The sequence below is a fragment of the Venturia canescens genome, chromosome 9 (assembly GCF_019457755.1).
Source record: "Venturia canescens isolate UGA chromosome 9, ASM1945775v1, whole genome shotgun sequence".
Classification (NCBI taxonomy): Eukaryota; Metazoa; Arthropoda; class Insecta; order Hymenoptera; family Ichneumonidae; genus Venturia; species Venturia canescens.
The window spans coordinates 18,655,037-18,677,385 of NC_057429.1; the positions used below are offsets into that span (position 1 = coordinate 18,655,037).

Sequence of the window (22,349 nt, forward strand, 5' to 3'; positions counted from 1 at the left end):
CCGAGTCGGCCGACGCCTTAATCTGCGCGTTGTCGTTGGTGTTACAGATGAAGAAAATTCCTACAAATCGGTGCCAGCCCCGAAGCCGGTGCCGAATAATCAGCGGAACAATTGTCAACGCAACAACGAATCTTCCTCGGGAAGAGCGCAGCCGATAGGGGACTCGATTGTTTATGCAAATAGCACGAGACACGGGCAACTCGAGTACGAGGATAGAACACACGATTCTGGCCTGAGTGCAACCGGTCCGGAGTACAGAATGCCACCTCTATACGGGGAGGAACAGACTTCGAATCAGAATCAATCAACCACACATCTGCAAACTCACAGCAACAAGTTTCCGGTAATTATTATTTTGGGTGACGAGCTTCGACTACTTCATGCTCGATTTTTCCCTCTTTTTATTACCGCGTTCGAATTACTCATTTCTGCATCATCTGATTTCCGCAAATATTTTTCGTACCTTTTTCAAAAATTTCCAAACCTTTGTAGTGCAGGAAAATGTGATTTCTTTTATTCCTTACTTATGTAGAAACACTCGATTTATATTTTTAGCATGACTTTGGGGCCTTTGGCGTGAACATTGAATTTGCTAAATAATTCACTGAAAAATCTCACAGCTACGTCAATCCCTGTGACGTTCTTCTGACAACTGCTGATCGATCCACAGAAACTGATAACGTCCATGAACGATCGTTGGATGCAGAAATGTTCAATGAAAATTGAAGTTTAACATTGCTCTGAACGAACCGTCGAAAGCAAGGTGGAAGCAAAGCTATTCGTCTGGAAAAACCTCCCGATTAATTCAAACAGAAATATATTCAAAATCTGTTTGAATTCTCCTCTTGTAAAGCGCAGCTTCATGCGATTGAAATATTTTCAGTAAACGTTGATGTTTGGCTTGGTAGTCCGAGCGAATAGCTTGGCCGACGTAGAGCTCGTTTTGATGTGAGTTTTCCACAGTTTCTTTGAGTTTCTAGTAGAATCGTGACCCACTAGTAGAGTATTGATGCGGACTGCACTATTCCTCGAGCCTGAAAGGATCATGAGAGTTAGCGAATCAGGGTCAAAGTTGAATTAACCCGATGGGATGGGCTCGTAAAATCTTGGGGTCATCATAAGTAGTAAACCTAAGAGTCTTGTGCCTCATTTGAATGATATTAAACGATATTAGAGCATAACGCGTTTTAGTTACGTTTTTAATAACTCTTTTCGTCACTAAAACACACTCGTAGCTCGTTGCGACTTCGGTCGTCACATATTTACATGTTTGGCTCCGCTGTGCCCCATCAAATAAACGGGCAAGGAACAATCCACGCGAGTAAGCAAAGAAACTCGTTTACAAAACCGGAGAAATCTTCGGCTGATCGTCGGACGCGAAGCTCCTGATGATTGTACGCCGGAGGTTTGCTTACACGAATCTTGGGAATATTCTCATAGTCTCTGTTGTTTTATGTTGTTTCATAGAGCGATGGGGTAAAGAAAGGAGACAAAGACAGCTGTGGCTTACCTTTGCTCGATGTTCAGTTCACCTACGCCATATATCGGTGTATACTTATGTTTACGTACCGTTTACCGGAAACGGCGTTACGATAGCCGTTCGGATACGACGTCACTTTTCCTCCCCCCCGTGGCGCCCACTTCTCACTTCCTTACGGAGGATTCTATTGCGTCTTTGTTGTTCTTGTTTCACCATAAATACGCAGACCTAATTCTTTTATTATTTTAACACAAAAGGAACATTTTCTTATATTTTCTCGACGGTCACGCCGACCTTTCTCGTTCGTAACGTCATTTCCAACAGTTTCTATTACGGTTTCTTTCATATTGAAATTTTATGGGCTATTTCGAGCTGCCTCGACCTTTTTTTATTGCGATAACGCAGGCTATGCCGATTTACGGAGAATTAATGAAATGAGAAATATGCGCGTTGGATTATTCATTGCTGGCACTCAGTAAACATGGAAAACTCGTTGTGGCTCTTGCTTTCGTATTTCCAAAGGATTCCTTCGTAACGACCATCGATCGGAAACTTTGACTGAAGACATTCTCGGGCAACTTTAGGACATTGAGTCCACAGATTTTTTGTCACCACCGGAAGCGTGTCTTTTAGATTATTTTGCTTTTTAGTTTCTCTATACGTTCATTAGGGTGATTCGAAAAAAAAATTTTTTGTTTTTGCTTGCAAACGGGCTTAAAAGTATCTTTTTGGTGTGAAAAAACATCAGTTAAAATCCGAGCCCTTCATATTAATATTATACGAAGGTATTGTATAATGGATTAGCAAGTTTTTCGACAATCTTTTTCAATAAGACCATTAATTCTGCTGTAATGTACTGAAAACGATGAAATTTACGATAAATTGAACTGTAATAACTTGTGAACTATTAAGTTTAACGAAAAATCATGAGAGACCTTTTTCGTAGAGCGATTTTCTACAAAGATAAGCGAAGACATTTTTTTCATGACACATGATGGGCTAGCAATAAAAATGAGAATGTGCGAAAAATTATTTTTATGGAAACTAGAAAAGTGCGATGCGGACTTTCTAAATATTATTATTAAAGGCTCAAATATTAACCGGTGTTTTTTACCACCAAAAAGAAACTGTCAAGCCTGTTTGGGAGCAAAAACAAAAAAAAAATACTTTTGCATCACCCTTCATCTCGAGGAAGTGGAGCTCTTAAAAAATGACAAAAAGCTTGAAAAACTTTTGTGCTCAGAGTAGTTTCGGTCATTTTCCCAAGTCGTTTTTCTCGTCTTAATTGTTGAAGTTCGTACTTGATCCGGATACTCGTTACTTGTAACTAGTTCGTCAACGTTTCCATGCTCTATTCAGGGAGGGAGGAAAACCGTATTCTACGAGTCGGCGAATCGAAGCGGATTTTCTCCTCAAGTTTTTGGACCGATCGATGAGAACGAATCTCCAATTGCTTGTTTGCAGATCGAGCGCGAGGTGGTTCTGTCGTCGACTGATAAGAATTCAAAAATCCCGATTCTGCACGAGTACAAACAGCGTGGAGCGGGAAGAGTGGCGATCGCACCGGATGCACCGATCAAGCAGCAGGCCTGGGTCCAAGAGGTAGGAAACGAATTCGTCTTACTTTTTATTTACTCATGTTTTGTTGTTGTTGTTGTTGTTTTCATTATTTTCGTAGCACCATTTCGCGAAAGCAAATTTAATCGTTTACACGGTACGAGAATGATTTATAGAGCAATTCATTGTGTCGAAAAGAAATGCTGCTGCGTATAAACGACTTCAAGAGGCAACGTCCTGTCCTAGTTTCGCGAAAAGATCGTTCGAGGAGAGCGCGTCTCCTCGTTTATGGACGCGGAGGGAAAGCCTTCTCTCTCTCTTTTCCCTCTCCCTTCCCCTCGGCTTCGCTCGTTCGCAAGCAAAATCGAATCTCTCACGTACCCGTCAGCCTTTATAAATTTATCCACGACAATCATCGCTCGTACACCTCGAACCTCGATTCGCTCTATTATTTATTGTACAGTTATCGAGCATCATTCGAAGCTAAAGCGTCCGAGAAATACACGCTGACGAGAGGCGATAATGCTCGGGATTCGGTCCACACGCTCCCACATTCAGAAACATGCAGGACGAGCTGCTGCAAAATCACGGGATTTACGAGACAAAAGTACGAGTCACGCATCGATAAACACAAATCGGTTTATTTCGCTCCATTTTCTCACAAACTTGTGACCAACATCAAACCTTTTTGTGCAAACGCTTTTTCACATTCCTCAAAAAAGTAGAGCACCGCGTTCTAGCTATTTCGAACGATTTTCCTAACCTCTCGATCCGACTGAAGTCGCCAAATTCACCGACATTTTCCACTGCGTTTAAACCCCCTCGAAATGACCCACCCGATAAAAAAGTTACGCGGACGCATTCGGCAAATCTTCTGGAATTCACCGATTTTCGAATTTCCAATGTCAAATTCCTCTCGTCGGGAGTTTCTATCGAATTGCTGCTCACAACTGCTTTTCATTTCGGTTCCCGCGAGCTTTCTACACGCGAAACGAGCGATTTAAAAATGTTATAAACTGTCGAGCAACGCGAACTACTGTGGGATTGAGATCCCTGAAAAAGCAGTTGGACGAACCCCTGAAGCCATTGTGTGTTCATTTGAAATAACGGAATTCGCTGAGAGCCTCAGCGGCAACAGCGGTGTGTGGCTCGGTAGTTGAGCGTAATGATGAATTGAAATCAATAATTATACGATAATGTTTCATAGCTTCGAAGCCCCTATTATAACGTATATTGCTAAGAATAAACTGAGTGTACAGCAAACTCGGTCATTCGACAAAGCAAGCACGTCCCACATTGAGTGGGCATCGAGAAGAGAAGCTGTCAAACAGCCATAAAAAACGTTGAAGAAACGAACGAAACTGCGATATTCATACGGACGTTTGCGAAAAGAAAGAGCTTTCGCGACAGTGTCCTGCTAATATTTATCAGTAAACAGTCCCGTTATCGACGATTCCCTGTTCTATTTATAAAGCCATCCAGCGCGAATGTATTCTTTTATTAGAGCACTAAAAACTCAAATGCGTACGGGAAAATATGGATCAACGCAGAGGCTCGATTCGTCGACGCGGATTTTCTTGATTTTTAGATTCGTTTTACTCTCGTAAACACGATCGCGATGGTGAGATTGAAACGTGGAAAAAACTGTAACAATTCTAATGCCAGAGCGGTTTGGAAATCATTTTTTGTCACCTCGGAGCGTATGTGGTGTCGGCGAGAAACTCGTTTCGGTGAAGTTTTACAGTCGAATTAATGGATTTCGGTACGAATCGTAATGAGAGTCTAATGGGAGGCCGATTCGCGTGGAAGCCATGCGATTCGAGTGGTGTAATTATCTTCGAATTATAACGCGTATCGTGGCATTAATTATGACAAGGAAAATGGTCGTCAAAGGCCCTTTAATTACGGAAATTCCAACGTTTGCGATCGTTTTCGAGGAGTGAATTAGCGACGAGCACTATCGAATTCTCCGCTGTTCGAATTATTTCTGACTCTGAAAATGTTTGTCTTTCATTTGGAGTGTTTTGCTCGATGGAGTAGCCTCGAAACTCACTGTTTTTGGGCGTCACGCGAAACTACCGAAAATTCGTTAAATTATTGGCGCCTCATCACCTGCGGGTATGCCTCGAATTTCTCCGGGAGGAGAAATCATGTTTGCACGACAAACCAATAAAAGCCTTTCGTTACAAGCTGTTAATTAATGCTCGTGAAAGTCCGGGAAGTCTGCGAATTCTTTTCGTACGTGAATTACTTTTTCGACGCTCTTTCCCTCTCCCGATCAAACCTGCGCGAACGAAACGTTCTCGAGATATTTGTGGCTGCGTGGATGCACTCGAGGATTCGCACTCCTCTTATTAGTCGAAATCGCCTGATTCGTGCCTCAGCAAATTTTCCATGATTACCAGCAGCGAAATTCGAGCGAAATTTGACCGGAGACGTGCCTTCGAGTGCTGGAGGCGTGGGTCTCTTTTGTCGATCGAATAACCGTAAAATGATCGCGATAAATGCAAATGCATCGTTCCCATAATGAGTTATCGATTAACGAATGCAATTAGATAGAAAAACCGAGTAAATAAAGCCGACAAAGACGTTTCATTCGCGAGCTAATACGAGGAAACTCTTTCTCAAAAGATCGTAAATCAATCACGAAGCTGTCAGTTAAAAATGTCGTTTGACAGGCGACATGAACCGAGAGTTAGAGCGAACCTTGCGCTCTAATTATTCCATCATAATTTCCACTGCTCACCAATTGATGAAAACACGAGCGACATTTCCTGGCGAGAAAAAGCGCGCGCAACTTTTTACTGGCGCAGCGAATCGGGGCGATCGATTGCGGACCAAAGTTCCCATAATTTCGAATCGATTGCACGGCACGTGAGTATACAACCGCACGGAGAGAAAGTGAAAATCCGATTTTTACTTCGGCCCGACGAACCCTCGCGTCACATCTGATACGTTGCTCAACTACGCTCTCCTCATTAATCCTCATTAAAATATAATTCATAATAGAAAGAAATATTCCCACGCTATTCCAAAGGCATAAACACGAGGGAACTCGTCTCATTTGTGCGCTAAAGTTTCAGCCTGATTTACCAGCCCCGGGTATTACGCATAAAAGGGAGACAACAAATTCTACATTCGCCGAGTTTAATCTCAGGTTAAATAATGCCATTTGACTGGGAATAATTCACCTGCTGCGAGTAGCATCACTGCTCAGTCTCGAGAGATCGAGATCGCTTACGAAGCCCTCTGCGCCTAGTTACATATAGACACATATTTTCTCTCGGCATAATCAACCTCGTAAAACACTAACGCTCCCGTACACGAGTGTTATAGTTTTATTATATAGCTCACAAGAATATGAAATCCCGGTTACTCGGAAAAGGGGGAAAAATTGTCCCACATCCAAGAAAAGTACTAAAGATACGGAGACACTTTCTGCACGGCAAAAGGAACTTTAGAGAAGCGCATTTAATCACTTTTTTAGATTAAATCAGTTCAAAGCGAAATAAAGTTTAATACCGCGCTGCATTTTTCGTCCTCGTATCTGGGCTTCGAAATGAACGTGTTTTCTTTTTTTTCAAAAGCATCCTCATTTTTCAGAAGCAGCAACTTCATCTTCAAGCAGTCGTGAGAAGCACCGTTTTTACGGGGGGTTTTCAGTTTTGCGGTTGACGCCTTACAGTTACTTGGACTTTTTAGTACTCGCGTTTGAGAATTTCGAACTACTCGTTCTAACGGAGTTTCTACTGGACTCAGTGATTTTGACAGGTTTTTGCAGCATCCATTTATCACTTTTTCTTTCATACTTATTGCGAGAATTTCTCGTGCAGAAAGACAAATTAAAGGGTTTTTTTTCTGAAACGATGAAAAGTGCAGTTTCGAAAGACTTGTCATTAGTGCGGCCGTTTATTGGGGGGAAATTTTGATCGACCGTTCGAACGATGCTTCGCGCGAGCGATGCTCGCAGTCTGACAGATGGCGTACGACGTTTGTTCGTTAAATTCGTAAGAATTCCCTCGGCTCTCGGTTCGAGGAAACATTGAGCAACGCGTTCGTGGCAGTAATGCGTGAAATACCGTATTTTATTGTCGACGTGAAAAAAGCGAGTATTGCTTACGTGAAAAACGCGTGCAGCCGCGAGTGATCGTTTGGATGAAAAATATGAACAACGCTAGTCGAGAGTTCGCGAAGAATAAGTCGGAACGAAGTTGGACGAGAGATCGAGAGATCCCCATCGAGTCGTGGCATGCTCTGGGAGTGAACTCTGCGAAGGCGATCAAGGAGTGCACGCGTCGTGTGTGTTGTGCAGAGGACAAGAGGAACGAGAATTCGCAGGCAAAGCAATTTCGCACTCGTACTACCGCGAGTTTCTCGTGCAGCTACGACGCTCTACTCGTCCATAGTCAACATTGCACCCGGTAATTATCCCGTGGGACTGACGAGAGACTGAGAAAGAAGGAGAGGGCGAGACGATCGAGAGGAAAGGCGAACTTATCGGCGTGTGCGTGCTGAAGAAAGAGAGAGCAGGGAGAAACGCTACGACGACTCGTGGATAGAACGAGATTTACTTCGTCCGCGCGTTAAACGCACTCGACGTCGCGTCGCCTTTCGCGGACTCGAGGAGACTCATCGGGATAAGTTATTATTGAACTCCATCGCCATTATGGAACACGAACTAATTATTGGAAATATATTTCTCGAAGGATACGGAAACGTTCACGGAATACGAAAGCTGGGGAAGCGATGCACCAATTTTCTTGGAATTTCTGGCTTCTTTTTAGGGCGAATCAATCATTTTGTGGCCATTATTCGCAGATTATCAGAGCTTGAAATGAATTACCTTAGGAGAAGAAAAATCGATCGGAAGATAATTTAAAGACAAGTTGGTTGGAGTGGGACGTGAATGGTGTTTGATTCTTAAGAAGAAATCGAAATTCTTTGAGGCAGTTTGAGCCGATTTTTGTCATCGTCCTGCGTAGGCTGACAGAGCCTTATTCGATCGGTCAAGCAGTCTCAAAGAATTTCGATTCCGAAAATTCCAAGTGAGGTTAGTCGACTGATCGAGGCTCTTGAGTTAAATAGCGAGTTTGAAAGGTCTACGATTAATTATTGGCGAATGAGTTTTGTGACGAGTTTGACGTGCCGTTTCATTGGAATGACGCGCACGTTTCTTAGCCGGGGGGCAAAGTGATCCAAAAACTAATCGACGACAAAGAAGAGAATGTGAAAAAATTGGTTTTATGTGTGTGTGTGTGTATGTGTGTGTTGGGAAAACAGGAGTGATGAATCGTCCGGGCCGCGAAATAAATGACCCTTAACGCACAAGTCCGGAAAAATAACTGTTGAGGATTGCTGACGAGAGGTAAACTGAGATAAGAAGAAGAGATGAACCGAAGTACAGAAAGAGGAGAGAGAGGGAAAAGTAAAATTGTGAGATAAGATTGGGAAGAAGGAAAATGAGAAAAAATCGGAATGTGGACCAAGGAGAGGTCGTAAAGAAAAGGATTTTCTAGGACGTCAAAAAAATTCATTTCTTTGTCCCTGGCGACCCGTACGACGTCGAGGTAAAAAGTCTGTAGCAGAAAAAACGCTTTTGTCTTTTTTCTCCGGTTCGTTGTTTTTTTTTACGGACGATGGTCGTAAGTCAACAGGGCCTTTTTCGTATGCAAGCTACGTCGGACTCTCCTCCGTTTCTATCGGGACACTTTTCCCCTCTTGTAAGCCTGCTCCCGCGAACCAAAAGCCTTGTTATTCGAGGCGCATCCCTTCCTAAGAAGCCTCTTTGCCTGCGTGCGATTCAACGTGTATCACGACTTGTAATTCCCTGCTGCATTTACACTCCGCCTCTGTGTAAAATGTACACGTGAATGTGCACGAAATCGACACTTTTATACGTCAATGATTATCCAACGTCCTTCGTATAGAACGCGCCGAGACGACAATCTAAATTCTGAATGGAAACGAATTATCGGAGTCTCAATTCGTCGACGAGTCTCAGACCCTCGAACCTTCGTTTATCCGTTGAGGATGCGTTTTTCAAAATTTTCAGAGTCTTGCTCCGCCGAAGGGTTTTAGTAGCTCAACGTCCTCGCGTCTCAACTCAATAACTTGATCATTTCTCTTCAACGATTATCGCGCAGGGTTTATAATCTCCGTTTGTCATTAAAATCCATCGAGAGACGAGATCCCTACTGAATTATAACTTTCTCGTTGATTCGCTGAGATCTGCTCCGACGATTCGTCCTTCGTTAACGCTCCGTTATTCTCAAGCTTCTAATTGATAATTATAAAGCTCTGCGTACCCACGCAGCAGGTGGAAATGCAGCAGCTAGTCAGAATAACGAATGAAATTTCTCAGGAAGAAATACCTTCGAATTTTTTCGTGATATAATAGCGAGCACAAATTACAGGGAAATCAGATGCAAGATCAGCGACACGAGACAAACTCGCGAAATTTTCAGTCCCAGGAAACGTACTCGTAAGTCTCATCAGATGGTCCAATCATAATTATACGGCGATGAGAGACTGGCGTGGAATAACGATCTTCCTTTCTAGATCAAGTTCCACAGGAGCTGTACCAAGAACTGGGAAAAACGATGAGGAAAAGACAAAATCTTTGTCGAGAACGTACCACACGATCAAGGACATGATCTCGAGTCGTTTCGGCCCTGGCAGAAAAGACGTCGATCCAGAACCGGAAGTAAGTCTGAACAATGTTACGGAGGAGCTCAGGAAATCGAGTCGAAGCATAAACGAGGAAGAGGCGAAGAAGAAAGAGAGCATTTACGGGAAGCCACGTGCCCAGGACCCGCCCGTAATTAACATGCAACAATATTCGAAAAATAGTTATGGTAAGTTACTTTTTTAGACTTTAGTCACGAAGATTGATGATTTATTTTGTCAAATAATTCAACGAAGCGCCGAATCATCTCGACACAATCAGCCTCGGCAAAACGCAAGGCACGCACGCTGCAAATCCCCGGTTAAACAAACCACGATAACGTGAGAAATTCATACGAACGTCGCACGAGATCGAGCTCGTACTACGCTCGATTCACTCGGTTGCATTCTACTCTAGCCCAGACGAGAGTCGCACGCGATATGTACGAAGAAAAAGGAGCCAAAGCTCCGCGTTATTTATTCTTTTTTCTCACCGTATTCCACACACAATCGAACCACTGGCGTAGATTGATCTTGCAGCAACAATGAAACTTATGTAAGACGTGTCCCGAACTTTCATACCGTTTCGTTAAAATACAAAGTCTCTTTCGGTGCGCTCAGGTTTTTCGTTCTTTAAATCATGGAAAGTGGAGTAATCTTGAAGTTGTGAGAATCTTTTGTGACGCGAGCTGTCGAGAAATATTTACGAGGCGCTCAAAACAGTTGAATTTCGAATTTTTCTTGGCGTTCACCACAAAAATTCGAGAGTTTCGGTGAAGGATCAAAGAAAATGCGATTTTTTCAATCTCAAGAGCATCCCTCAAGCTTTTTCTCGAGTTCTCAGTCGCAAAGTAAATTGACCTCAAGACTAAAAGTCCCATCGACAGTTGAAAAGAGTCTCTGCAGGCGTCGTAGATAAAACGACGTTCGTTAACGAATGTTCAGGTCAGTACGGGCAGGCCTACGGTTACCAGAGTCCCCAGCAGAACGTCCCTTTGCCCGGCCAGCTTCAAACGTCTTCGCAAGCTCTTCAGCCAAGTTTGCCCGGCCAGAGTGCTCAGCTCCACGTAACTCACATTACACCACCCGGTGGAGTGCAGACAGTTCATCAAACGCAAGTGACAAACTTTGGCCAATCGGGGCCAGGTGGGCAGCAGATGCAATCGACGAATCGGGAATACCTCGTGCAGGCTTCCGGAGGCATAGGCTCGCAATCGATGCACCAAAACATGCATCAATCCGCGGTGACGAACCAAGTAAGTTGTGGCGAATTTAGTGCTTCGCGAAAGTCCCTTTGGATGAGAGTGTTTATGCACTTGTCTTTTCCCGAATGATTTCAGAGCCAAAATCCACCTGTGAACAAGCACGGGCTGCCCATGCAGCCGGCCAACCTGCCGCCACCGAACAGCCTCCAGCAGACCAACAGCCAGTCTTATCAGAGTCCCCAGCAGCTCATTCACCAGAATCAAATGCACCAGAGTCCGAGATTTTCACAGCAGCACGTTCAAAACATGCACCAGCGACAGCTCATCCAGCAAATGCAGCAGCAGCAGCAGCAGCTCGGGGTGGGTCAGCAGAGCCCCCAAACCGCCATGAGAACGAATCAGCAGCAGTCGCATTTTCCTATTGGAGTTACCTACCAGCAGTATCAACAAGCGAGGCAACCCATCTCGAGATCTCAGATCGACCTGCCGAGCACGTCGAGACAGAATCTCGACGTGAGAATCGGCGGCCAGGAGATTTACTATCATTACACTCAAAACAGATCGAGGTACGCGGGGGGGCCTCAGGTTTACATGAAAACTGACGCCAACAACCAGGAGAGCGAGTTCCAGCGGCGCAACTCTGCCAAGTGCATCGAGAAGGCCGCGTCCCAGCCTCAGCTGTGTTACGACGACGAGAAAAATGGCGACTCGCGGAGGACGCTCGAGAACGAGGACGTGTTGAAGAACATCCAAGTCGACTCGATGTCCAAGGAACGCTACGAGATCACCGTCGAGGAGAGGCCCCCTGAGTTCGGCAGGAAAGGCTCCCAGAGCCAGCACAACGAGGATGTCAGGCCTGAGACGAGCTTCGGCATTCGGCGAGACGAAGCGAGGTCCTCGAAGCGGGATCTTTCCGCCGGGGAATACATCCAGGCCGAGGGAGCCCCGGAGACGAAGGATCTCAACGGGGTCCAGAGGAAGATCGAGGAAATACAGAAACGAAACGACCACGAGTCGAGTTACGGGCAGAAGATCGCGAAGGAAAGCAACGAACTCGACAACTCCAGAGTCCTCGGACAAAAAAACCTCGGACAGGTGAACGAGGCGGCCAAGAAGATCGAGGAGAGCGCGAGGAGATTGGAGAACACTGCTTTCCAGGAGAGAAATGGCCCCGCGAAGATTGACACGAGGAAAGATGATTTGGAGCACGGAATGTCGAGGCTGAAACTCCAGAATCAGGGCTCCGGGTCCGACTATGACAAGGCGGGCCAAAGCTCCTCGAACGTCGATTCCGGGAGGGGCTCCGCTGTTTATTCCAGCGGAAGGAGACCCGCTCCGGAGGATCAGAGTCACCCTCCAGGCATGTTTAACCAGCTTTCGTTGAGCGCCCTTTCCACCCTGGCCCATCCCCATTTCCAGCCTCCTCTGGTATTCCATTGATTAAAATATCTCGCGCGTTCTTTCATCAACAGGCCAAGATTCGGAGTGGGTAGACATCGTGGAATCCGAGCTGAGAAGCATTCTCGAGCCCAGGGACGTGCCAGCGATGGCACACTCGACCCTTTCCGAGAGCGTTTCCTCGGTAACCCCACCTTTGCCTCCACTTTCACCCCACGGCAGTCCGAGAACTTCTAGAAATCGATATTCAGCCAGGTAAGGATATTCGATATCACCGGAAGTTGTACGAGGCAAACAAAACACGTGGGAGTGGGTTGAGCAAACGTCCAAACCTTCGATGCCATTGTTCTCATACGGGAGCTCGCCCTTCGTGAAAATGTTATAGCCAACCAAGTATTCGAGTTGCCCTGTTCCCGAGCCACTCGAATGCCACTCCAACCTATTCGCTTTTCCTACTTCGTTCTTTGTGTCAACAGCTTGCCCTACGGATCCAAACCCAACTACAGCGAATACGTTAAGAATGGAGACAAAAGAAATTTTCCAAATGTTTCCAAACATCGTGGGAGCTCTACGTCGAAAAAGGATGCTGCCAAAAAATTCTCTCACCGTGAGTCAATCGCGAATCGTTTCGTCGAATCTGGCTTTTTCGAAAGTTCTGTCGAAAAAGTATCTTCGTTGTATTTTCACAAAACAATAAAATCGAGTCGAATATTGATCTTGAGGACTTCGTGTCGACTTTATTGTTTTGTGAAAATACAACGAAGATTCGTTTTTTATAAAAAAAAAACATCGAAAAACGATTTTTTGTCATCAAAGTTGGAATTTTTCATGAAAACTTTTCAGATTTATTTTCGTGTTTTTACTTTTTGTGTTTTGTTAACATTTTTATACATTTCGTCTCAAATTTGTCTCGTACTCAGAATTTTTCCTCTGTCCAGATAATACGAATTTGATTTTTTGCCACCTGTTCTCGATGAGTCACCTCGACCAAATTCATTACGCTTGCAGTGTTCGGCGTCGAAGCTGGTGATCTCACGTCGACAACGACCGGCCTTGACTTGGACTCGATGCTCGATCGCAGTGACTCCGATTTGAGTACGAACGACGCGAGAACAATTAGAAAGCAATTGGAAGGATTGGAGAATATGTACAGCGAGGCAAGTACACGAGAGTGACAAAAATCGTGGAAAAATGATAAAGAACAAAAGTTGTAGTTATTATCGCAGATGTACGTGAAATGGAAAGGATCGAATGAGAGAATGAATCCTCAATGAATCGAATGTTTCGTTTCAGGTTTTAAAGTTACTTGGGGGCAGCGTGAAAAAGAGACGAAAGGCGAGGGGCCTGGCGAGCTACGGTTCCGTGTCCTCACTGCCAACGTCTTCGGTCTCTTCCCGGCCCGTTGCCAGACATCATGACAAGCGAAGGTCACACGTGATCGACGATCGAATGAAGAAGGCGAAGGATGTTAAGGTGAATTTGCATCTGATTGAAAAACTCGAAGGAATTTCAGTCCCAACAGACTCGCTGGACACACTCTGAGAAGGGGAATTGTCATCGATCATTTATTTCTTTTACAGAGTATCAACAAACGTTTTCAACGACTAGAATCTCACGTGGTAACACTCGCTAGATCAGTGGCTCATCTCTCCTCGGAAATGCGGACTCAGCATCTGATGATTCAGGTTATTCGATTTTTTATTCGTTTCCTAAATGACACCTCGCGTCTGGCTTCGTGCTTCGTTTCCTCGGTAATGATGAAAACTCCTGGGAATCATGACTGTAATTAATTCCACAGGAAATGGAGAATATCCGAGGGGAAATAGCAGCTCTGAGAACCCAAACGAGCATGGCAATGGTGAGATCGCAATCTCAACCGTTGATCAAAGATTCGGAGCTTCCCGCACTTTCGAATCCCTCGAGAGTTAAAAAGTTGACCAAGTTCTTTGGCACTGAACCACCGCTCATACGACTTTTTCTGAGGGAACTTGGCTACGAGGTATTTACTTCGTTAGACTCCGTTGATTGAACAACAGTTCAGTTGGTTGTCGCTTGAAGGATTTACTGAAAAATCATCACAGAAATTATTGTCACATCAATCAACTTAAAGCCGAAAAAAATTCTCTCTAAATTGATATTTCTGTCGCATTCAATGTTTTTTCAAAAGTTCCTAAAGCATTGGGAGCTTATGAGGTTCTGAAAGATTTTAATGTTTCATTTTCTGTCATCGATACAGAAATATGCGACGGCATTCGAGAAGGAAAAAGTTGGGATGGTCGAGCTGCCTTACTTGAGTGAAGAGAGACTCCAAAAGATGGGCGTTCCCCTTGGTCCCAGATTGAGGATTCTGCAAGAGGCGAGAATATCCGTTTGCAAAGATCCAGTTTACGTCGTTTGATCGATGACACATCGTAGTCGAGAGATTTGAACCCAGAGTTCAGGAACCCGTTGTAAACTCGATAAGAATTTGTTAAATTATTTCCATTCAACCGACTCATTGAATCCCAGCAATTTCCGTTTTGATATTCATCCTTTAGTGATAATAAACCAGTTTTAATATTCAGTACAAACAATCAAGAGAACCGAAGTGCAGATCTTTCAATGAACATCGCACCGTTCAGAATTGGCAAATTCTTTTGGATCTGGAAACATAGAATTTCCAACAAAATCGATAAGTAGGAAGCGTTAAAAATGTTTAACGCAGCTAAGATTAGCGAGCGTAGAATACTCGAGACTTTATTAGCAGGTAAATTATTTATAAAAAATCTTCGTATTAATTGCTTTAGAGACCGTACCTTAAAACGTAATTTAAAATTATTTATGTAGACCTACGAATCGACACGTTCGACGGTAAATCAAATCGAGAGAGTACCGAAGATCTTGGGGAAAATGTTTGTTTTGTGTTTAAATGAGGACGGAAACAATAAATCGAATGAGAACTCGTGAAATCGGAATAAAAACGTAACTAAATGAAAGAGAGTAAATAAATAAATAAATGAAAACACACTGTTTGCCAAAGAGACTCTGCGACGAAGACTCCGAACGAGTCTGTCGTCTCGACGTCGCGATAGGTACCAAAGAATCGATTATCCGTTCTCCCCCCGTATTGTACGAGAACTTTGGCTTCTTTTTTTCTTTAACAAATATTTTTAGCCTGGCAAAGTAAAACTGTCGTGAAAACAACGAATCAGTGGAGAAGGACAGGTTAATCAAATTTTTTCTTCGTTTCCGTTGCCAGCAATCGATATATTTCCGGACAAATACAACAACAAAAATGTTATCCGACTCTCAGTCTTCAATTACATTAAATTTTATCTTTGTACAGCATTAACAATAATTCGTATACTTTATTAACCATTTTAATATCGATTTAATCGTTAGTATTATTAAAATTACTGTTTTATTTACATTATTTTAGTACAGAAACATGAAATAATTGTATTTTGGTTTTTTAATGTTCATAAGAACTAGAGATTATTAACTTTATATGTATAGTTGCGTTGTTGATCTTACGTATTTAATAAACGGTTCAAGAACGTTCGAATTTTCAAGATTTTTCATCTTTTCCAACAATTTACTTTCCAATGGAGCTCGATCTGTTGGAAAAAAGGGGTGCGCGATGCTTTTGGCCCTTTTATCAGCGACAAAACAACGAGTTTCGTTATCAACTGTATCCCCCAAGACGTTGCTATCCGAAGAGCTCTGAAACAACACTTGAACAGTGTGCTTGATAAGAATTTCTCAGAGTTTTTTTCCCCTCAATGAGACTCGCGCTCGAATTAAGAAAAGAAATAACAGTTCACGGAAAGAAAGTACGATAATCTCGTTGCGAAAAGTTCACGAAGAAATTTGCCTTTATTTACGACTCAAAGAAAAGCCCATTTTCTTCGCTGAGAAAAAAGGAAAGAGCGAGGAATTAACGAGCGTAACGAAAGAATTTCTCGCGACGAAGTTTTATCGAAAGTTTCTTGAGTCGATCGCGACCAGTAGACAACGAACCGCGACGTTTTCAATTGAATGATCGTTACGTAGATTACGCACGTGGTACGTACGGCTATCCATTTTCATGATGCGCAAGCTCTAAGTAACGGAGCCTCATCTGTTGACGTGACGAATTAGAAACGTTTCTCTCTCTCTCTCTTTCTACTTCGCGTCGGATGGGGAAAAGCATTGTGGCGCAATTGCTTCGTTGATCTTCCGTAACTGGAAAAGGATCGAAAATTTTGCTGTTTTTCAAATGTAGTCAGGATCTTTTTGACTGAAATGCTCGTCGCTTAATTATTTCAATAAAATCATAAAATTAGTGCAAACGAATTCGTCAGTTTTCCACGATTTTGGACTCTCTCATAACTTTTTCGAGTGCTGCGATTGGCCACAAAATAATGGCACTGTTCGCTGATTTTTATCCCGAAAATAATTCGAGCAAAAGTCAATTGAGGATGCAAGTCTGGAAAGGCGAGCTCGGAACGACGTCTAGCAACAGACTTTCGGGCGTTTGCTTCTTAGAATTCGATCCTCGTCGTCGCGAGGTCCATACAGTTTCATGAGGAAATGCACAATTTAACAATTGTGCCCAATTATTTTTTTCTATCCGTCTCGTGTGTTTGATGAGCGAATACGCGAGCTCGTGAGGCTGGACCTCGCCCGGATGAGTCAAGTTTTTTCTCTGACCCTCCCGCGCGCTCGGATCTTCATTCAGATGAAATATTTGGAGCGACCGAGATTTCTTTATCTCTAGCAAGAAACATGCCAATGTGAGCTGGCGCGAGATTAATAAAATAAATGAAAATGACGACGGGACGTCCAGAAGCCAATCGCTGATTTTCAGGGCTGATGAATCATGCCCATTCGACCACTGTAACATTGTAAACGCAGCTGGCTCAAGCTTTTAGGGTCAAAGATCCCACACTTCTATCTTCCAAGAAAACTGCGATATCTCATTACGATTTAAAGGCTTCTCACGATACCAGGAAAAGTTTGCAACATTCGAACGAATTCACTGCCTTTTTCGATACAGTTCAAAGCTTCGAATGTAAGCACACGCGTGCGTCGATGTTGTGCGCATTAGCAAATAGTTCCACTTTATCGGATAAGATTTTTTTCGAATACATTCCCGATTCTAAATATTTATTTCGATCATCTGAATTAACTCGTTCTCGTGTCTTCAATTTGGCCTTTGGACTCGAATTCTGAACGGATAAATGTGTCGAAAAATGGGGCTTTGTTGCCTCTGATAAAATCGGCTTTCCACGAATTTGGAATTTCGAAATTCCAAAAATGCCACATCCAAGTTTTATCTTTTACGATATTCGGGTTAAAGATTTTTTCCTCGCCCCTCCTCCTGATAAGCCTCCAGGAAATTGGAGTCTAGCAAATAATCGAGGTTACGAATACATTGGAAACAACTCGGTCACAAATAATTTGAGAAACTTTGCTGTTAATCGCTTTCAATCGTGTTTAACGAATGGAAATCCTGCCGACACTCGTGTCACTGCAACTCGACGAAAAGCATTCGTTGCTCCTCAATTTTCGAAGTTCAACGATAGAAATGCTCGTCGGACTGTGCCGAGCAAAAGAAAGTGTATCGTTGAGCGTTCGAACGATGCAAACATCAACGCAGTAGAAAAAACTGCACGGCGTCTCGAGAAGCGTAACGAAGATAAGCTGTGAATCATTTAAGTGTTCTCCGCAACGCGCGAAACGGAGACGCGTATTTTGCGCGTTCGAGACGAAAAATCATGCGCAGTTGGTACAGCCGGAAGTTTATTATTAAATAGTATTCCCTCACGCACAATAACGATCCCCTTCGATTTGCTAATGTAATAGGAGATTCGTGGATTCAGTAACGCAACGTTAAATCGTTCGTTTGAGAAAGATAGTGCATAAAAAGACGCGTGAAGCCGTGACCGCGCGAGAGAGAGACTCGAAATGCGCGTGGGGCTGAATGTACATTTGTGACGAGCACGAGATACTATCTCAATTGACCCATGCCCCCTCCCAGGCTTCTTTTTATCAGGCCATACGACACCGAGTACCGCGTACGATTTCGTCCACTCCGTTTCAAACTCTTCGACGAGAATGTCGGGTTTCGCTCGCGAAGTTGCCTTCATCGGCGTCCTTTTCGTTTCGATCTTCTCGCTCGTCCACGCCGACGTTGTGCCCTTCAGACCGTGCCCTGTGGAAGATCGTAAGTATTGCAGTATCGAAGAACGTGAGAAATGCACGCTGCTCGGTCGCTTTGAATCCGGATAATAATTTTTTTCATTCTATTCGTTTTCATTTATTTTTTTACAACGACGAATCACTCTTTTCCGAGTGCTGCGTCAGTGTTTTCACTGAATTTTTAATCTTCGGGGCTGAGCATCGATTTTTCATGACAAATCTTCTGTGGGACTGTCCATCGCTTTTATAATCGGAGCTCACTCGAGGCATGGACCAAGAAAAGTTTTACTGGAAAACTCTTGGGACTCGGGAGTCCCCATTATTTAGCTGATTCCATGATTATTGTTTGACAAAGGAAGTTCAGTGTCTTGGAATGAATTTGAGCTCGAAAGAGTTATTGAAAAGATTACTTTGAAGCTTGGACCCCTTTTAGGTTTTTGGTCAGAGAAAAATGGGTGCATTGAGGGTAGGGCATGTTCGCCAGGTGAGAATAAACGTTCTAATAAAATTGATGGAATCCACAGCTCAAGCTCCGGTCAACTGCACCATCAACGAGGTCCGTATTAACCCCTGCAAGGAAGCCAGCCAGGGCAAACCGTGTCGTTTCAAACGTGGCATCAACGCTTCCCTCGAATTCGACTACGTCGCCAGTGAGTATCGTCTCGAATGATCGACGAGTTCTCAAACCCCAGAATTGCGCGTTTGCTCTTCGTTCTGAATTAGTTAAGAGAGCTTTGAAGTTTTGCACGGAATTGCGTGACACTGGTCCGCACGTGGGGTCAAATTATGGAGAGATTCGATCACTCAACGCTTTGAGACTACGATTTCAATGAATCGTGTTTACAGATTTATTCATTTCGAGTCAATGATTATTCTGCTTTTTACATGACAATGCTTGATCCAAACTTTCGTTGAAAAACTATCGTTTATTATTATTATTCGCAGATTTCGCGGCCCCGGCTCTCGAGGGGAGAGCTTTTTGGGTAAACTCCGTAATGGAAGTGCCTTTTATGGGCATGGAAGCTAACGCTTGTCTGGGCACGAGCTGTCCCGTAACCCCTGGTCAGGTGCAAACTTATCACCAGGAATTCCCGATTTCCAAGAAGTACCCAGTGGTGAGTACTCTCGTAGATGATTTTTCATTTTTCATCGACAAGAGTCATTTTTTATCGACAAAAATGCCATTCGTTAGTAATCGGATTCTGAAATGGGAAGAAAAGCTTTTTATTTTCATTACAGAAATCACGATTCGCGCGTGTGTGTGTGTGTGTTTGAATGGAGTGGAAAATCAGTTTGGAGGGATAAACTTTTTTACGTGGCAACGTAATCGTTTGTGGAGTAAAAATCCAAATGACTTTGATAAATTGAGTTTCGTACGAAATAAAAAGAACGTCACTTGAATTTATGAAAAGTACGTTCGAATGTACCAAAACCATTTTTCTTCGGGCACCCGAAACTTTCCATATGATTTTAAATACTGCACGGCGTTTTCCAGACAATTACGAAGCAAGAGATTCCCCGAGAGATTAGCATAATTAAGCTGAGCTTACGTTGGATTAGCTTTAAGGAAGATTTATGTTGAGTCGACAGGGTGTAAATCGCAGCTTGTGCACACAAAACTTTTTATACGTTGTAAAAAGCAATTTGGCAGAAATGATAAACTCGACTTGATCAAATAAGCTTTCCATTTTACGTAGCAATCGATCATATTGGAAAGCACTCTCATCAGAGTATTTTAATACCTTTGGGCAGTTACCTCTAAAATTATGGAAATCAATGGTTTCATCAAGAATAAACAAAACGTTGACAAATAAATGCAAAAGTTGCCAAGCACATCGATTTACGAACAAAAAAAATTACAAAAGGAGAAAACCTGGACGCAAAATTCCAACCACAAAAAATACAAAGACAAAACATTAAAAAAATAAATTGTGATCAAAAGGATTAAGATCCAGAAAATAAGAAAAAAAATTATGAACCAAAAAATTGAAAAAAAAAAAAAAATTGACCGTCGTACTCGAAGTTTTACTCGATTTTCGATTTCGTGAAAGTATATTTTTCAAAAATTCACTATTTTCATCACATTCATATAAAATCATCAGAATTTTTCAATTTCTGCCTTCCTTCGATTTCTCGTGATAAAATTCTCGAGCCCATTGGCAACGTTGCTTCGAAAGTCACTTTTTGCTGACGATTTCTGGAGATTTTGACCAACCACATGTGTACATAATTATGCGAACTCGTATAACAACGTCGATATAACAAATGCAGTATCTCCACTGGCTTCGATACGCCGATATCCATAAACCAATTTCTTTTTAAAACTTGCCATCACTGCGACGAAGATAAGTAAACTCTCGTAATTCGTAATTGCGAAAGCTCGTGTGTAGTTAACTCGACAAATGGAAACTTCAAAGCCTCGTGTATACGTCAGCCTTGATGAGAGTTCTTCAATATTAATTAACAGTGAAAAGAAGGAAGCGCACATAAGAGCGTGCATAAAATGAGAAGTGTTACAAGGTCGGCGCCCTCCGTTAATTGATAAATCACCGTCAATCAAACGGTGTAGAATGCTCGATAATAATACTGTACGTATGTAATAAATACGTCTACGCGCGATACAAAGACATTCGAGAAGAAAATCTTCGTCTGAAGACGAGCCATTAAGGGGGAATATGAGCGTGAGAGGCTGGAAAATGAGGTATTTTTTGGGAATTTTCTTCTTTTACAAAGGCTCGATCAAATTATTTGAAATTTGGTGTATTGAATATTGAAGTAATGAAGTATACGAGGAATTTTTTTTCTAATGTTTAGTACATTTTATTAAGCGGAGATGCGGCCGCAAAATGGCGTCTGAAAAAAAGACTCCGCGACGTTTGACAGCACGAGTGCCACAGCGAGCATCCGAAATGAAAAATTGAAAAAGATGATTAAATTATAATAGTATAGGTATCGCAGCATCGTGGGAAATTTGAAAATTTTGATTAGAAAAAAATGGCGGCCATTGAAAAGAAAAAATCGCGTTTTACACAAAAATTTTGCAGTAAATTGTTAATAAAAAAAGTAAACAGTTTTAAAAAAATGTACGATGCGACGATGCGAAGTCGGTTGGACAAAATTTGACAGAGTTGGGCTGTCAACCAGGTCAAAAAACATGGCTCCGAGAAAAATGCGTTTATACAGAAGCTCTTTTGGGCCCAAGCTCTTTTTTCCACACTGATATTCCCCCTTAAGAAGTTACGAAATGCTTGCGTCGATTAAAAAGCTCGAATCAATTGGAGCTCTTCGTTCCCTGATTTTTTGCGATTAGAAATAATTTCTGTTCGTCCATTGCAAAATTGCTTGGCAAACCATTTTTCCCCGCATCTATATAAAATAGCTTTTAAAAAAAAATTTTTTTTTCAGAGAACTTACGACGTCAAGTGGGCGATTGTTAGCCCCGACGAACAACAGTGCTGCTTCATCTTCCAAATTAAAATTCACAAATAAAAAAAAAACCACGTTTTTTCTTTATTGTAGGGAAATGTTTTGTGCCCTAAGATTTCCGACAATGTTCAATAAAATTTTTATGTTTGCTGGCACGTATTCATCGTGTATTCATTCTCCCCCACGTTTTCATGAATCAGATCGAAAATATTCGCACATTTTCAAAAAAATTCATAAAGTTTTATTTCAATGATTCTCCTTCCAAATATTTATCTCGGCCAATCGCCTTAATGGACTTTTACAATTGAAATTTTCACTCAAAAACGGAATAAAAACGATTTTTTGTTCCGGGTAGTTCGACGGTATTTCTGACGAATTTACAAAATCAGTGGAAATCAAAAACGATCAATCTTCAGCATCCAAGTTTATTGAACGGATCAGGGAATGTTTTATTTCGT

General features: G+C 42.6%; 2 protein-coding genes and 1 long non-coding RNA gene across 8 annotated transcripts in view; 2 read left to right on the top strand and 1 right to left on the bottom strand.

Moving 5' to 3' along the window:
* The window catches only part of LOC122415741 (PH domain-containing protein DDB_G0275795-like), a 36,735-nt gene extending 22,034 nt beyond the window's left edge, over window positions 1-14,701 (top strand). For both annotated transcript variants that reach the window (XM_043428158.1, XM_043428157.1), the window contains 13 exons: window positions 48-343; window positions 2,945-3,082; window positions 9,451-9,518; window positions 9,596-9,891; window positions 10,646-10,956; window positions 11,041-12,265; window positions 12,378-12,558; window positions 12,780-12,910; window positions 13,312-13,460; window positions 13,597-13,776; window positions 13,884-13,988; window positions 14,102-14,302; window positions 14,540-14,701. In XM_043428158.1, coding sequence (XP_043284093.1) covers window positions 48-343; window positions 2,945-3,082; window positions 9,451-9,518; window positions 9,596-9,891; window positions 10,646-10,956; window positions 11,041-12,265; window positions 12,378-12,558; window positions 12,780-12,910; window positions 13,312-13,460; window positions 13,597-13,776; window positions 13,884-13,988; window positions 14,102-14,302; window positions 14,540-14,701 — 3,443 coding nt within the window. The remainder of the gene's footprint in view (window positions 1-47; window positions 344-2,944; window positions 3,083-9,450; window positions 9,519-9,595; window positions 9,892-10,645; window positions 10,957-11,040; window positions 12,266-12,377; window positions 12,559-12,779; window positions 12,911-13,311; window positions 13,461-13,596; window positions 13,777-13,883; window positions 13,989-14,101; window positions 14,303-14,539) is intronic.
* The window catches only part of LOC122415763 (uncharacterized), a 117,569-nt gene continuing 108,945 nt past the window's right edge, over window positions 13,726-22,349 (bottom strand). For 3 of the 5 annotated variants that reach the window (XR_006261969.1, XR_006261972.1, XR_006261971.1), the window contains 2 exons: window positions 14,594-14,945; window positions 13,855-14,367 (listed from right to left, as the gene is read on the bottom strand). This is a non-coding gene — a long non-coding RNA (uncharacterized lncRNA). The other 2 variants (XR_006261970.1, XR_006261968.1) reach the window with 2 other exon arrangements.
* LOC122415761 (MD-2-related lipid-recognition protein-like) lies at window positions 18,332-22,050 on the top strand. The gene is made up of 4 exons (XM_043428205.1): window positions 18,332-18,490; window positions 18,990-19,115; window positions 19,411-19,580; window positions 21,871-22,050. Exons 1-4 carry the CDS (start codon window positions 18,382-18,384, stop codon window positions 21,952-21,954), a joined length of 489 nt encoding a protein of 162 aa, XP_043284140.1. The 5' UTR covers window positions 18,332-18,381; the 3' UTR covers window positions 21,955-22,050.

Excerpts from the sequence above, each read along its gene's own strand:
- LOC122415761 (XM_043428205.1), top strand. The coding sequence starts at position 18,382 with ATGTCGGGTTTCGCTCGCGAAGTTGCCTTCATCGGCGTCCTTTTCGTT. Across the intron at positions 19,116-19,410 it reads CGAATTCGACTACGTCGCCA|ATTTCGCGGCCCCGGCTCTC; the intron begins GTGAGTATCGTC and ends TATTATTCGCAG. Across the intron at positions 19,581-21,870 it reads TTTCCAAGAAGTACCCAGTG|AGAACTTACGACGTCAAGTG; the intron begins GTGAGTACTCTC and ends TTTTTTTTTCAG.